The 14,561-nt window shown below is 42.1% G+C and overlaps 1 protein-coding gene and 1 long non-coding RNA gene across 5 annotated transcripts in view; both read left to right on the top strand.

The window, feature by feature from the left end:
- Nucleotides 1–10,340, top strand: part of TFCP2L1 (transcription factor CP2 like 1) — a 44,602-nt gene extending 34,262 nt beyond the window's left edge. For 2 of the 3 annotated variants that reach the window (XM_035128757.2, XM_060278677.1), the window contains exons 13-15: nucleotides 663–805; nucleotides 2,856–2,907; nucleotides 3,667–10,340. In XM_035128757.2, the coding sequence (XP_034984648.1) occupies nucleotides 663–805; nucleotides 2,856–2,907; nucleotides 3,667–3,704 (233 nt within the window). In that variant the 3' untranslated portion in view covers nucleotides 3,705–10,340. The remainder of the gene's footprint in view (nucleotides 1–662; nucleotides 806–2,855; nucleotides 2,908–3,666) is intronic. The other variant, XR_009558142.1, reaches the window with a different exon arrangement.
- Nucleotides 10,341–12,454: 2,114 nt separating this feature from the next.
- Nucleotides 12,455–14,561, top strand: part of LOC132592649 (uncharacterized) — a 75,362-nt gene continuing 73,255 nt past the window's right edge. For both annotated transcript variants that reach the window (XR_009558162.1, XR_009558161.1), the window contains exon 1: nucleotides 12,455–12,577. This is a non-coding gene — a long non-coding RNA (uncharacterized LOC132592649). The remainder of the gene's footprint in view (nucleotides 12,578–14,561) is intronic.

The raw sequence follows: 14,561 nt of genomic DNA, 5'->3' as shown, positions 1-14,561 counted from the left end.
GAATGATTTGTTGGATCAGGATGTTAGTCTAAACCAGCCCCCTCCCCCAAACACTAAACCTACCTGGCAAGGATAGGAAACTGCTACACGTGTTCTGAATGTTTTAATGATTATCATTTCTAAAAGCAACACTTAGGCTTGTGGTTATATTCCTGGGGCTGATCTAGGTGAGCACATGTTTGCTAAAAAGAAAAATAGAAAAATCGTACAGGTATTAAAATCAGTGAGCATACTGGAAACAAAGTTTTCTGTGCCTTACTTCATAGTTTTCCCCAAGCTGGCTAGAGACGAAGGCACCCAAACATGGGAAAGTGAGGTGGGGAAAAGTTTAGCTCCCCCATGTGCTTATTTTGGTGATGAAAAGGACACCTACTCCCTCTTTCATAAGACATGCATGTTTTGAATTTTTCATATCTGAACTGCAAAATTAAAAATGCATAGATGTGCAAAAGTAATGACTGGGTGGCGACTTCTTTCTGCCATCATTGTGAACTTAAAAGGTTGCTTCTAAATGCTTTTCTTCTCTTAGTCTTAATATTCTAGTGTGTGCTAAGACAAAAGCAAATGAGGGCTGTTTTTCATAAGTTAAATATTTTCCCTTAAATATATGCAAATCCTATGGTGCATGTCTAAAAATATCTCTTTCCCCAATACTGTCGCAGTATACCATGCTATCTTCTTAGAAGAGCTGACAACAGTGGAATTGATGGAGAAGATTGCAAACTTGTACAGTATTTCACCACAGCAAATAAACCGAATCTATCGACAAGGACCTACAGGGATCCATGTATTGGTGAGCAATGAGGTAAGAGTTTTAACTGGAATGCATCCCATCTAGTTCTAGCTATTGATGTGTTTAGGACCTGTTCTCTGACCTTAGTGTGACTGACCATCATGATTCTGTGGATTGTGTGTTTTGCTCTGGAGGGTGCTGAGTTTTAAAATGCTGGAACATGTCATTAGCAGTGAGGATCACAATATGAAGAACCTGATTATAAAGCTCATTTTGCTTTTCTGTTTATATAATACTTTATGGTAAGGATGGCTATGAAGGGAAGTAGTCATCTTATCAAGCATTGTTGACAAACTGGTAATGAAATGGTGGGAAAGGCATATTCATTGCTTTTCCCTGGACTCTCTTCCACTTCATTTTTGCTCACATAGTGCACAGCCTTGGCCTCAATGGTGTTTGAAATTGACTCTTAGAGGTTGTGCTTGTCTCAAGTGAATAGGCACAATTTCAAGTGGCCAGTAGGTAAGATTTCAGCACCACGAACAGTTCCTTCTGCCTTTACAGATTCTGTAACATTTTGCTTATGCCAGTCTCCATCTTCAGGTTTGTTCCCTTGCCAAAAAGCCACAGATACTGAAAGGCGATTTGAAATATGGAAGTATACGGGGAACATAAAAAATTGCATTTTAAGCATGCAGTACAACCACATTCCCGATAAAATGATGCTACTGAAACATGCAATCACTTTCACCCCTAGAAAGTAGAAGGAATTACAGAGAACCCAATATTTTCCCCTTCACATTGACATTGCTTTGTCAGTGAGTCTTAGTTTAATGGTTGTGTTCAAAAGTGGGTGAGCTTCAACACGCTTGAGCAAAGTATCTGGTTTGTGTGCTACCCCCCTTATGCATGGCAAGGTGAAGGTCTTCTGCCAAATTTAGTTTCATTTTTAAAGAATCTCTGCTATGAAGCTGGCTTATTAAACTTGCTATAATCTCATTTAAAAAATCTGCAGCATTGCTTAACTTTGACTTAGTGGGGTGGGGGGGAGAAGGGCACACGGAATCGAAAATACTTTGCAAAAACAATAAAACTTTTTGAGCCCTCATCCAAGTTTCTTGGAAGCAACAAGATGTCATGCAAATGGGAGCAAGAATCCCACTTGCTTGCTTCTGACCATTCCCACGAATGTCTCATTCTGTTCTATGCTGCATATTTTCATGGCAAATATTCCCAGCTTTTTCTAATTAGGCTGTGGGCTGCATGCTCTAGAATCACTTAAGAAGCTTTGTTGCATATGACCCCTGGAGAAACACAGTTAAAGCAGAAAGCAAGGCTTCTAGTACAACTGTGGGTGAAGCCTGCAATTTTTATTCTGAAAGTCTCCCTACCGTTTCACTCTGATGAATCTGAAACCTTCAATGTTTGAATAGTCATGAAGTGTTTTAAGGCAGCCTCTGGAAAGCAGAATTGCTTCAACCAGCTAGGGTGCAAGGAGACCCTTCATTACATGCTTGAGTTACTGATTAACAACAACAATTGCCTTATTTTTGTGTTCTGGTGGCAAGGCAGCAAGAGTGATGCAAACAGCAGTCACCAATTTGATGTTCTTCATGCTTCATTAGATATGGTGTATGGGTGCAGCACTGGACTTAATTTTGGTGGATATTTTTCTGTGTGAAGGTGACTGGGGAGTAAGAGCACAGTTGTGTGGAGGAAAGCATAGCCAAAGAAGTTGGAAGTCAATGACTATCACCTATGATAACACCTAGCACAACTTAAGTCACACACACACACAGAAGACCCATTGAAATCAATGGGCATGACTAATGGAGTTGGTTAGGTGAATCTTGACCTCCATTTTTTTTGGGGGGGGTGCTTTATAGATCATCCCATCTCCACCATATCTACCATTTTTGCATGTGTGCTTCTGCAAAAATTCCTCTAGGAAGCACCTTATGGTTGCATGTCCTTTTTGAACAGCCTCTCTACACTGACAGTTCCTTTCTTTTCAAACCAATAACACCCTGTTGATTAGGAAATGTATATTTCTTTCCTGAAGAAAATATGTGTGTGTGTGTCAATAAATTCCAGATTTCTTCCATTTGTCTTCTTTATCCAGATGGTACAAAACTTTCAAGATGAATCTTGTTTTGTCATCACGACGTTAAAAGGTATATACACATATTTCCTGCCACAGTAGTGGGATTTACCTTCACCAAAATAAGGGTGTTGGAAGTCACTTAAGAGGATCCAAAAATTCTCAGATGTAAAATGACAAATGCATAAACAGGATAGTCAGATACTATGAAAACAGAAAAAGGGGTGGTGTCACCCTTTCCTTCAGGGGCCTCAAACCTGAGTGGTAAAAGTTCCCAGAAGCAAAGAAGTGAAGGTGTGCACTGTTCTGCCAGTGCATTTGTACCATACCAACCCCCCTGCTGCCTTGTCTCTCTTGCTCCCCCTCCTGGTAAGGTACACCTACCTACCTGCCAGGAAGTTAGCATAGTGGCTCTTATCTATTTAGTTGTTCAACATTTGATAATTCTTTGCCATATATGAAGCTCCTCATGTAAACTATCATTTTCATGCATCGGGGTGTCCTTTGCTTCTGCCCTATATATATTTCTCTTAGCTAGTGTTTTGACACCTTTCCTTCCACACTATACCAAACTTATTTTCGTAATGTGACTAAAACTACTTGGATTTTCTAACAATCCACATCCCATAATGTAGTGCTAAGATGACATTACAGTACATAAATTATTTCTTGAAATGGATGTCCAGAGCCTCTTGTTTGTCATGCAGTTTGCATCTGTAGAAAGTGCAGACTAGTAGGGTCTTCAGTCAGGTATGTGTGTGTGTCTGTGTATTTCAAAGTTTGAAGTTAAAGCGCTGATTTAAAGGTTTCTCCCCTCTTTTCTCTCCTGCAGCTGAAAGTAATGATGGCTACCATATCATTCTGAAATAACCCTCTTCTATGTATGATGGGACTTACAACATTATGATGCCTCACTGCAACCCAGACTGAAAAGATGGAAGACACATTTGTATAAAAGTGTTCTTATTAACTGAATGGCCTAACAGAAAAATTAAAGTGTGTAAATTTCAGAGTATTGGGGGACTAGACGTGGTTTTCACAGTTCATCTCATTATTGTTTTGAATTGCCTTTCCTTTTTAGAACTACCTGTATGCATTTTTGTCCATTCTTCAAAACCATGTGCCTTATTAAAACAAAACTGACTTAATATGAAAAGCACTTCTCCCAAACCTCCAGTGACTAGCATTATAAAGGCTGATCATCCTGGTTACAAATGTAGCTAAATGTATATACTGTACTACTTTTCCTTCTCTTCCTAGGTAATATAGATAACCAGACAGCTATGGATTCTTCCTTCTTAAAGCAAATTTGCAATCATCATCTAAGTTCCTAACGAGGGTAGTTACTTTCCTGCATGCTTTTTGTTGTTGTTGTTGCATCTGACAACAGACCAAGCAGAAGCGCTATTTCCACCCCCTTTAATTATTCTATATAACTCTTACTTGCTCATTTTAATTAGGTTGCTTTGTTTTAGGACTTCAAATTGAAAAAAGGACAAACCAGGGCAAATTTTGCCCTCAGCTGAATTGTGCCCCTCATTTGTGGCAATGATATCCCCCCCCCAGTAAAACTCAACAGCTACCACTGAGATCTACTGGAGAAATGAAAAGGGCTGACTGAAGAAATGGGCAGGTTTTTCGGCACATCCAGGTTGCAGTTGCCCCATGGAACTCAGTGAGAGATTTAACTTTGGAAGAAAGCACACTAGCTGTGTGTGTGTGTGTGTGTGTGTGTGTGTGTGTGTGTGTGTGGAGAGAGAGAGAGAAGTTATATATGAGGGGAGAGGTTAGCAAATACTTATCCTCCAGGGCATGGAGCAAGCACTGACCCTCATCCAGTAATGCGTTCACAAACTCTGGTCTCCTTTCTGCTATAAAAGTAAACTGGTTCCATTCACTTGTATGACAGAAGGTTATAGGTTTGGTCAAAGATCTCTCACGTGCCTTGGACTTTGCTTATGGCTGTGAGCAATGTTTCTTCCTCCTCTTCTGAACACTCTGGATTCAGGCTCCTTGCTTGCATTCAAAAGCTCTCTCTAAGGGAAAGAGGAAAGATGGAAACTTTGCATTCCTCTCCTCATGCCTACCCTTCCCTGCCAGTTGTATGTGCATATCATATGCCTGCTTCACCAACAATTGTATGTTAAGCTTCTTAAGTTAATAAGGTCTGTGCTATTTCCACTTGCATCTATGGATTTGAATATTCTCCATTTGCTTTTAAGAAACAGTTGCACCCCATCTTGTTTTTTTTCTTTACACCCCATCCTGCTACCACATCTTCCTTTTGAGTACGGATTATAGAAGCTTGTATATGGATAGGTATAAATAGAGACACTCATGGTCCTAACTTTAAATATTTAAAGCAAAAGTCCCATAATTTGGGGGGCTGTTTTAACATGGCTCTGAAGTTGTCAGTAAAACTAAGGAATCTTGCAAATTTTCATAATACTTAAGAAGTTAAATGGAAGTACCAGTATAGTAATCATAAAGAAGTATAGGAAGCAAAATATTCAGAAAGAATATTGATTTCTCAGTTGTGCTCCAATCCAAGAATTGGGTTTAAATGTTTTCTCTTACCCAAATTACCCCCTAAGTGATTCTAATGTATTAATGTAGTTTCAGACATTAATGTCACAGGACATACTGTCATAAAGGCAGTCAGCTACTTCTGTGGCAAAATAAGTCTAATTACTTTGCTGATATGAGTGCCTTCTTATGATGCTCTTTTCTAAAATGTGTGTTTTTGTTGTTCCCCTATCGTCTATTTGGCAACTGAGGCTGCAATCCTGTACCCGCTTATCTGGAAGTAAAGTCTCATTGAACTCAATGGGCCTAAGCTGCTGAGTAGACAGGAGTGTGCAGATTGTGCTGTGAGGGGTCTTATGAATTTTTTTGTGTATAAGTAACGTTTCCCTCTACTAATGCTGTAAAGAATGTTAAGCTGGACGGACACACGCACAGTGTTATGCGGCCAGCCTATCACTGAGCTGGACACTTGCGCCCTGATCCATTGAGTGCAGTAGGTGTGCAGAAGCAGGCTTCTGTGCTATGATTCCCTGCGGCATCAAGAACCATGCATACAGAAGAGTAATGCACATGTTGGATAAGGGCACCACCTGCAGTGCTGGTCACTGAAGTAGGATGGTGTGTTTGATGGCCAACAGATGGCCAACACCCAGATGGATTGGCAAGACTTTATATAGCTGCCTCCTCTAACATTTGCACATGGCTCATTCCTCATGTGCAACAGTGCATGGGGCTCCTTCAATAAAGGAGAACTATTGCCTTTATCTGACTTGTAGAGTTAAGAGAAACATAAAAAATATTGTTATACTCCCTGAATGGCTCTAATAGGCAGAGCTATCATAGAATAATGTAAATCATGGTTCAAAATTACATTTAGCACATTTGTAATTTGATGTGTTTCACAGAAGTATAAACACTACTTTTGGTAAAGGAAATCCTGACTTGCTATTCTTTAAAATAATAATAACAACAGCTTTTTATAGCAGATGGGTAGCTAACTATAGAAATAGTCTGGACAAAGCTTGATATCTTTTAAGTTAACAAGTGCTGAGCTGTTGCTGAGCTGTCTGTGTTAATATAACAACACATTTTCCCTGGCTTATTTGTACCTCTGAAATACTGAACTAGAATTCTTTATAGTCCCCCAAAGGAAGATGACAAGACATTTATTAGGTGGAGTTAGCATTAACGTGCCGATTACCTCTACACGCACATGGGGAAACATTGTTTGCCAATATTCCATTTCACTGTCGCTGTAGTCTGGGATAAGGTGTGTGAACCTCATTTTGGGACTGGAGTTTTCAGCATGCACAAGGAAGTTGACTAACTTTAATACTTTTTAATAAGCCTGTCTCAGGAAAAGCTTTAAATTAGTGTCTCCCCACCCCCAGCCCCCTTGCCAAATGTATATTTGTGTGTTTTGTACTCCACTTTGTTGTCTTATGGAGGGGGGGAAAAGCTCTTAAGTCTCTCTTTTAAAAATTTAATTTCTTTTGTTTGATTGGGGGTAGGTATTTCTGTCTTTCAAAGGGTTATGGGAGTTTTCTTTACCTGTAATGCAGCAACCATTTAAATGGGTGTGATTTAAATGAAGTGGGGAAGAAAGGAGGTCAAGCATAAAGAGTTGTGAGTATACTGCCAGATTCTCTCTTGGTTTTTATATATAGATTTTTTAAAGAAAAATGAAAACGAAACCTGCATATTTTGCACTGGCCATTCTACTGTTGTACAGAAGAAAAGACAAATCTGTATTTAGACTCTGTGCTCCAGTAAAAATGCAAATAAACTTTGTAAGAAATACCTTGCACTTTTCAAGTAGATGGATTGTGTATTTTCACCTTTAACATTTAAGTACCTCCTATTTGGGTTCACTCTTGCGACTTCAGAACCAACATCAACATCAGGGCCTGCTCCAGTTGGACTGTCCGCTAAACACATACATGCATGTCCAGGACCACCTTTATATTTCATATACTATTATTTGTTTTAGTAGTTCCAAGAGCTATGAAAAGGATTTGTCAGAAATGGGCCTATTTCAGGAGAAGAGAGTTTAAAGGGTATTACAGAAGGCCTTTGAATGGGGATGCATTGGTGCTAGAATTATGATAGGGGGTGGGTAAGATGGTAGAGAGGCCCTTGATGAAATTCACAAGCACAACCTCTGTATAGCCTCGTTAAGTTGCTGTGGTGTCACAAAAAGTAAATTATGGTTCCCCTTGCCCTACTGGCTTTCATCAACACTCTGGAAATGGGGACATCTGAACAGGAAACTGAAAGATCCTATAGAGGTGTAGCCGGTCATTAAAAAATGTTCATGGTGACTGGCATATTCCCCAGAATCTGGTACCTGCTATGGAAGGTTTTTAGCCTGAAAACTAAAAAGACCTTGAAATCAAACTATTGCCACCCTGGCTTATACAAAGTCCTTAATAATCCATATTTCCAATCTATTCTATGTCTTTGTGAAAACTCCTCATTATTGTAGCCATAATAAGTAGCCCTAGTCCCATGGAGTCAAAATAAATTGTTTCAATTTAGTAGGTTTGGGCTGCAGAGCTGTTACTTGTTTTTGATGTTTCTACTTCTGTAGTGGCTCACAGTACTCTTTAAAACAGCAGTGGGCAAACCTTTTCAGCAGGGGGCCAGTCCACTGTCCCCCAGACCTTGTGGGGGGCCGGACTATATTTTTTTGGGGGGGGGGAATGATGCAAGAGTACCACGAGCCCTGGTGGCTGCTTACCTGTGTCTTGCAAGCGGCAGGGGCTGGCCGCGGCAGGACAAAGAGCGGTGTGCGAAAGGGCTCCGGTGAAGGGCTGCTTAAAATGGTGGCAGCTCAAGCGCTGCTGCTGCTACTGGCACCAACAAAGCCCAGCCCCCTTACTCCTCTAGGCAGGGCGGGGAGAAGCCAGGAGGAGGGGGGGGGAGGCACCGCTGTGTGAGCGAGAGGGAAAGAATGTGTGCTGGTGATCCACCCACAGTGATTTCCGGACCGTCCACAGGCCGGATCGAGAAGGCAATTGGGCCTGATCCAGCCCATGGGCCTTAGTTTGCTGATCCATGCTTTAAAAGGTTGCTTATGAAATACTCTTATATACTCACTCCCTCAAGTCATTAAAATTTCTGGAGGCAGCAGGACCTCCCAAAGTGCTTCAACTTTTGATAGTGTACAGCAGGCATCCTCAAACTTCGGCCCTCCAGATGTTTTGAACTACAGTTCCCATCATCCCCGACCACTGGTCCTGTTAGCTAGGGATCATGGGAGTTGTAGGCCAAAACATCTGGAGGGCCGCAGTTTGGGGATGCCTGGTGTACAGTCTCTGCCTTCAAAACTGCCCGTTTTTCCCTCCCTTGATCTCTCTCTCCTGTATACACCCACCCACCCACCTGGAGAAGTGTTGGCTTTTATAAGCATCTCACTGGAAAACAGAGCCCCAACCAACAGAGGACCCTGTCTCCTAATCACTGTGTTGGATGAAGACCTCACTCCCAATGGCAGGAACATCCCCTGGGTAGAGTTACAAGGAAGGGTTGGCCAGCAGCTGTAGCAATATGAAGGAGAACACTTGAAAGACAACCCAGGGAATAGTAATAAAAGTAAGAACTCACAGCAGCCATCAAAGTCCCTCCCCACCCCCACATTCACAATGCTGCTAACTAATTTGTTCCAAATACTCCAAATACAGTGTCCATGATCTCACTGAGAATTAAGTACTGAGAAGTGTCAAGCCGTAAAACTCAATTTTGTTGGGGGGGGGGGGCTGGCGGCTTTTAGAGCATTTGACGGCTTTCTTTGGCTCCATGAGGAGGTTTAGAAATGGTTCAAGATGCCATGGAAGCAAACAAAATGCCCTTGCCAAACTCTCTGACAGCAGATTTAAGGGGGGGGGGAAATAGATTAGAAAGCCACCAGAAGCCAATGGCTATAATTGGATTAAAGTCGAACAGATTTTTTTTAATATAAAGAATCCTTCATAAAATGAGGAAAGAAATATTGAGGTTAGAACAACTTAGCCAAACCTTTCCACTAATCCGCTTTAAATCTACGCAGCAAGCAAGCTATGTTTTAAACTTGATTTTTCGCCTTGTAATAGTACAGCTTTTCATTAGGGGTCAGTAACACAGCCCACAGTAATTGATGAACAGCACAGCAGTACATACCAATGTACCTTACAAACAAGGCTAACTACATATTTACCGTATTCTTCCTCTGGGTTAACCCCAGCTTACTCTACTTTCACAATGTGTCTCAGAGATGTCCTTGTAATTAACATGCCACATGTCCATTTATTAACATAGGCTGCAATCCTGCAGACCGCCTATGTGGGTTGGAAGCCCCATTAAACTCAACAGGATTTACTTCTCACTAGAAGTAGAGGATTGCATCAGTCTCCTATATGCAGCAACCTGGGAGAAAATCCCATTGAGCTCAGTGGGGTTTACGTCTGAGCACTAGTGCAGGGTTGTTCAATTTTTGTACAATTTGTTCCTTTTATTTAATTTTTGTTTGGAGAACAATATATCTGTATCAAGTTGAAAAACTTATGGGTGCAGTAAACATGTCATAGGTTCGAGTCAATCAGTGCAGTCCACAACTGGATTCCGCTGCAAAAACACAAAATGGGAGGGCAGTGTCTGGCCCCAAGTTAGGGCTAAGTAGGGCCAGGACCAACTGCTGAAGAGAAACAGTGCCCTGGAACAGGCCTCCCCACAGCAGAGTCACTGCCACTATTTTTTTTTACTGTATTTATTTTAACAAAAATAACGCTCGGTTGTAAATAAATCAATCTTTTCAGTTGTTTACAAAAAATATAAGCAATGGGCTGTGGAGTTTAGTGCTGTGCAGGCACACTGGCAGAGCCAATCTGGAACTCTTGCCAATGAATGTGCCCACACAGCACCAACCTCCCTGCCCCCTTGCTGCTGCTCTTCTGGGATGGCTAGGTGCACACTGGGATGCTGCATGTGCAGTGCCAAGTCTCCTCACCAGTTATTTCTAGATAGGACTAGTTTGCAAAGTTGTGTGTGTGTGTGTGTGAGAGAGAGAGAGAGGGGGGGGGGAGAACTTCTTTAACCAACAGCAAAAGGTGATGGGACCCTGTAGATCAAAAAAAGCAACCTCACTAAGTTCAGGTAAATCATCATCATCATCATCATCATCATCATCAATAATTTATTATTTATACCCTGCTCATCTGGCTGGGTTTCCTCAGCCACTCTGGGTGGCTCCCAACAGAATATTAAAAACACAATCAAACATCCTGCATTAAAAACTTCCCTAAACAGGGTTGCCTTCAGCTGTCTTCTGAAAGTCAGATAGTTGTTTATTTCTGATGGGAGGGCGTTTCACAGAAGGCCTGGGAGTAATTTACCAATGAGGTACATATGGCAGAATCTCAGAAAATGAAGTGCCAGAAGTAGTCGGGGGGGGGGGAATGCCCTCCTGAGGCTGGTGGGTTTATGTCCCCCTCCCCACAACAGTGCAGATTTTATATGGCTCTTCTCACCTCCTCACAGGGAGTCAAATTCAGGTCAGAATGACACAGGCGTCCAGTGTGGATTAAGCAACTGCAGCAGTCTGGAAAACCAGTTGGCCTGAGGGCTAATATAGCGAGGTGTCTCTCTCAGGATTATTTCATACTTTGGAATGTCTGGATAACATAAACCCTGCCCCATACCAATTGTTGGGTAGAATGGCCGGGCAAGGTATGCAGAAAACACCTTTAGCCCCATTGAATACAGATTCAGGCTCAGTGCTCAATGTGGCCAAACCAGTCACGCTCCCCTAAATCTTCCTCTGCCATTCTGAAAAAGTGGGTGCATAGCTTGGGAGTACTTTGGGATCTATTGCTGTTGCCTGACACTCTGGTGTCCTTTGGTGATGCAGAGTGCCTCCCATTAGCTTTGGCTGATGGCCTACCTATGCCCCTACCAGAACAGGGACAGCCTAACTTCTGTCGCCTATGCTCTAGTAACCTCTAGGTTAGATGAGTGCAATGTGCCATATGCGAGGTTGCCTCTGAAGATGGTTTGGAAGCTTCAGGTGGGCCTGACTGCACTGGCTGCAAATCGGTTTCCAGGCCCAATTCAAAGTGCTAGTTTTGACCAATAAAGCCTTTACGAGCTCAGGACTGCAGTACCTCAAGAACCACATCTCCTCATGTAACCCGACCTAGACCTTGTGATAATCATTTGAGGCCCTTCTTCATGTGTCTCCTCCATGAGAGGTCCTGAGGTTGGCAACACCAAAATAGGCCTTTTTTTGCAGTGACTCCCAATTTGTGGCATGCTCTCCCTAGAGAGGCTTGCTTTTATTAAATATCTTAAGACACCAGGTGAAATGTTCCTCTTCAACCAGGCCTTGAGTTGATTAAAACATCTATGGCCTTTTACATGTGTTTGTGGGAAGGGGCTTATTGCTTGGTTTGTGCATTTTGTGTTCCCATTTCTATTTTTATGTTTTGAACAGCCCTGTGATTTTTCGATGAAGGGCAGTGTACAAATTTAGTAAAACAAACAAACAGAAACAAACAAACATTAGCATTCTCATGTAATTATTCTGAGGTAACCTCTATACTCACAAAAGAATGGGGTTGAGGGAATGTTTATTTTAACACACAAATAAGATTAGCTGAATTAAATAATATGCATATTTTATTTGTTGATACAATTATGAATGCACCTGAGTCTTATTTTGAAAATTAGGGGCAGGGGGAAACCTCCGTTTTCTCACTATCTTTCTGAGGTGAAGTTTCAGTACATTTCTACAACTCCATACAGTTTTGGTTGTAAAATACTGAAATGCCTATTTTATTTGGCTTCTTCAATTACCTCAGAAGTTTCCAGGCAACTTCAGTGATATTGCATGAAAGAGTTTCCTTTAGCCAGGACTTTTTGTTTAGGGGGAACTCACTGGAACTCAGTCCCGGCACCTCTCAGGCCATTGCCATTCTAAGAGAAAGAGGGAGGTGTTCATGGTGAGTTTCAGCAGCTATTTTTCTAGAAAAATAGCACTGCCTTTAACATTTTCTAAGTTACCATCTCTCTCTCTCTCTCTCTCTCTCTCTCTCTCTCTCTCTCTCTCTCTCTCTCTCTCTCTCTCTCTCGTTCCTAAGAGGGAAATTACAGTACATCAGATTTTCCCCCCCTTTCCTGGCAAGCAAGGCATTCATTGTTCACCTGAAGGGTACTGGAGCAGGATAGAACACCAATTGCCTAAGGTACATTTTTTGCTTAGTAGGTTATTTAATCTGTACATTTTGTTCTTGTCGCTCTCCAAATGCAAACTGTCTGTCTGTCTTCCTTTAAAATGTAACTGACCCTGTTTCTTGACCTGGTGGGTGCCTGAAATACTTTGCTTATTAGTTTTACAAGCTCAGGCTCGAAGACGGCTATTTTTGGACAGGGTGGCTATGAAGGCCTGCTTGTGCTGTAAACCACTATAAAAAGGCAAGAACCCCACTGCAACATTGCTTGGGTTAATTTTGCCAGCTTCCGGGTAAACAGGCTTGTTTTGCTTTCTACATAAGGTGGGAGCTACTACCACTTGTGCTCCTGAAATTAATTAGGCCACATCTGCACCACATTTGTTTAAAGCAGTATCATACCACTTTATGAGTCATGGTTTTCACCAAAGAATCCTGGGAATTGCGGTTTGTTCAGGGTTTGGGGAGTTGGTAGGAGGTCCTTATTTGCACCACAGAGCCACAGCATTCCCAGGCATATATTACATCCCTTAATTAAAAAACCATCAACCCCCCTTTAAAAAAACAAGTTAAAAAGCAGTTTAAAAACAATTTTAAACAATTGGCACAATTAGGACAATATCAACAGCAACAGAAGCCTGCAACACACACACACACACCAGCAATACCTAAGAGCCTAGTCAAGGGCCTCAGCTTTTGCAGCTGGAGTCAATCAGGGCCTCGCCTTTCCAGGCCAGGTGGAAAAAGCTCTGCAAGGCAGGGGAGCAGGTCCTCCAAGATTCACAGAGAAGACAACATAAGGTAAGCAAAGCTCCAAATAAGTTAGGAATGAAATGACCCAGTTTCAGAGTTAGTCTATGGCAAATCATGATTAGTTCGGGTAGGTCTATTCATTGAAACCACTTCATCTTGCTTTTTTACAAGGTGGTCATATGCTCAGTCATATGAAATTCAATTTCTTCAGCCACCAGAGCAGAGCTGGGAGTGGGGAGGAGAAGAAAAGCCAAAGCCGTGCTAGTTTGTGTTTGTGCAGCAGCTACGCTTGTGTGTTTTCACTGCGCTGCACGTGAAAGAAGTAACCCAGTTTATGGTTGTGTTCTTATGGTGCTAAATTGCCCAGTAAGGATCTCTCTCTCTCTTACAAGAAATACAGTAGTAAAATACTCGTTACAAGATATACAGTAGTAAAATACTTGTTAAAGCATAGTCCAAATAATTAGTTTTGTAAATGAGATTGCAGAACAATTTAAAGATACTAGCTTGGATCATTAGAACTGTGAGCAGGAGGAGGGTCATTGCCACCCTTCCCACCTTCGCGCTTCCATCTGGGCTCCTTCCAAGTCTTGGGTTTGGGAAGGGACTGTGGTGGCTGCTGCTACTACTAAAGAAAGGGAGAATCACACCAAATAGCACGAAGGGAACCCACCCATAGAAAGTGCCTCCTCCCTATTTCTGGTGATTGCCCCCCCCATCTCCAATTACCCTTACCTATGTTATTCAGGAGATTCTTTGCCATATTGTCATATTCTGTGCCATTTATGGCATCAAAAAAATGTGTGAGGAAGACAAAACCTGAAAGAAGCACAAAAGCACCAGATGCTGCTTGATTGCAACTCCCATCAGCCCAGGCAGTATGGCCAATGGTTAGGGACAATGAGAATTTTATGTCAAACAATATATGGAGGGCACCCCGTTGCCCACCCCTGCAGTGACCTGTTTGTGGAACTGTGGGCCAGCGAGTGACAATCATGGATTGAATTGGCTCAAGTGTATAGATTTCGGGGGGGGGGTGTCATACATACATTGTGTGCACAATATCTGTTACTGCTACTCAAGTGTAGACAATATTGAGCTATATGGACCAATGGCACAGTATAAGGTAGCTTCCCATGATCCTATGTAACTTGGACCCTATCCTGCAACATGGCTGGCTGGGGCTTCTGGGCATAGCCAGGATTTATGGGGGGAGGGGACAGGACTGAGCTACCTGCAACCTGAT

Source organism: Zootoca vivipara, chromosome 1 (assembly GCF_963506605.1).
Source record: "Zootoca vivipara chromosome 1, rZooViv1.1, whole genome shotgun sequence".
Lineage (NCBI taxonomy): Eukaryota > Metazoa > Chordata > Lepidosauria > Squamata > Lacertidae > Zootoca > Zootoca vivipara.
Note: the sequence above shows the minus strand (reverse complement) of the source record. Positions and strands in the feature narration are given on the sequence as shown.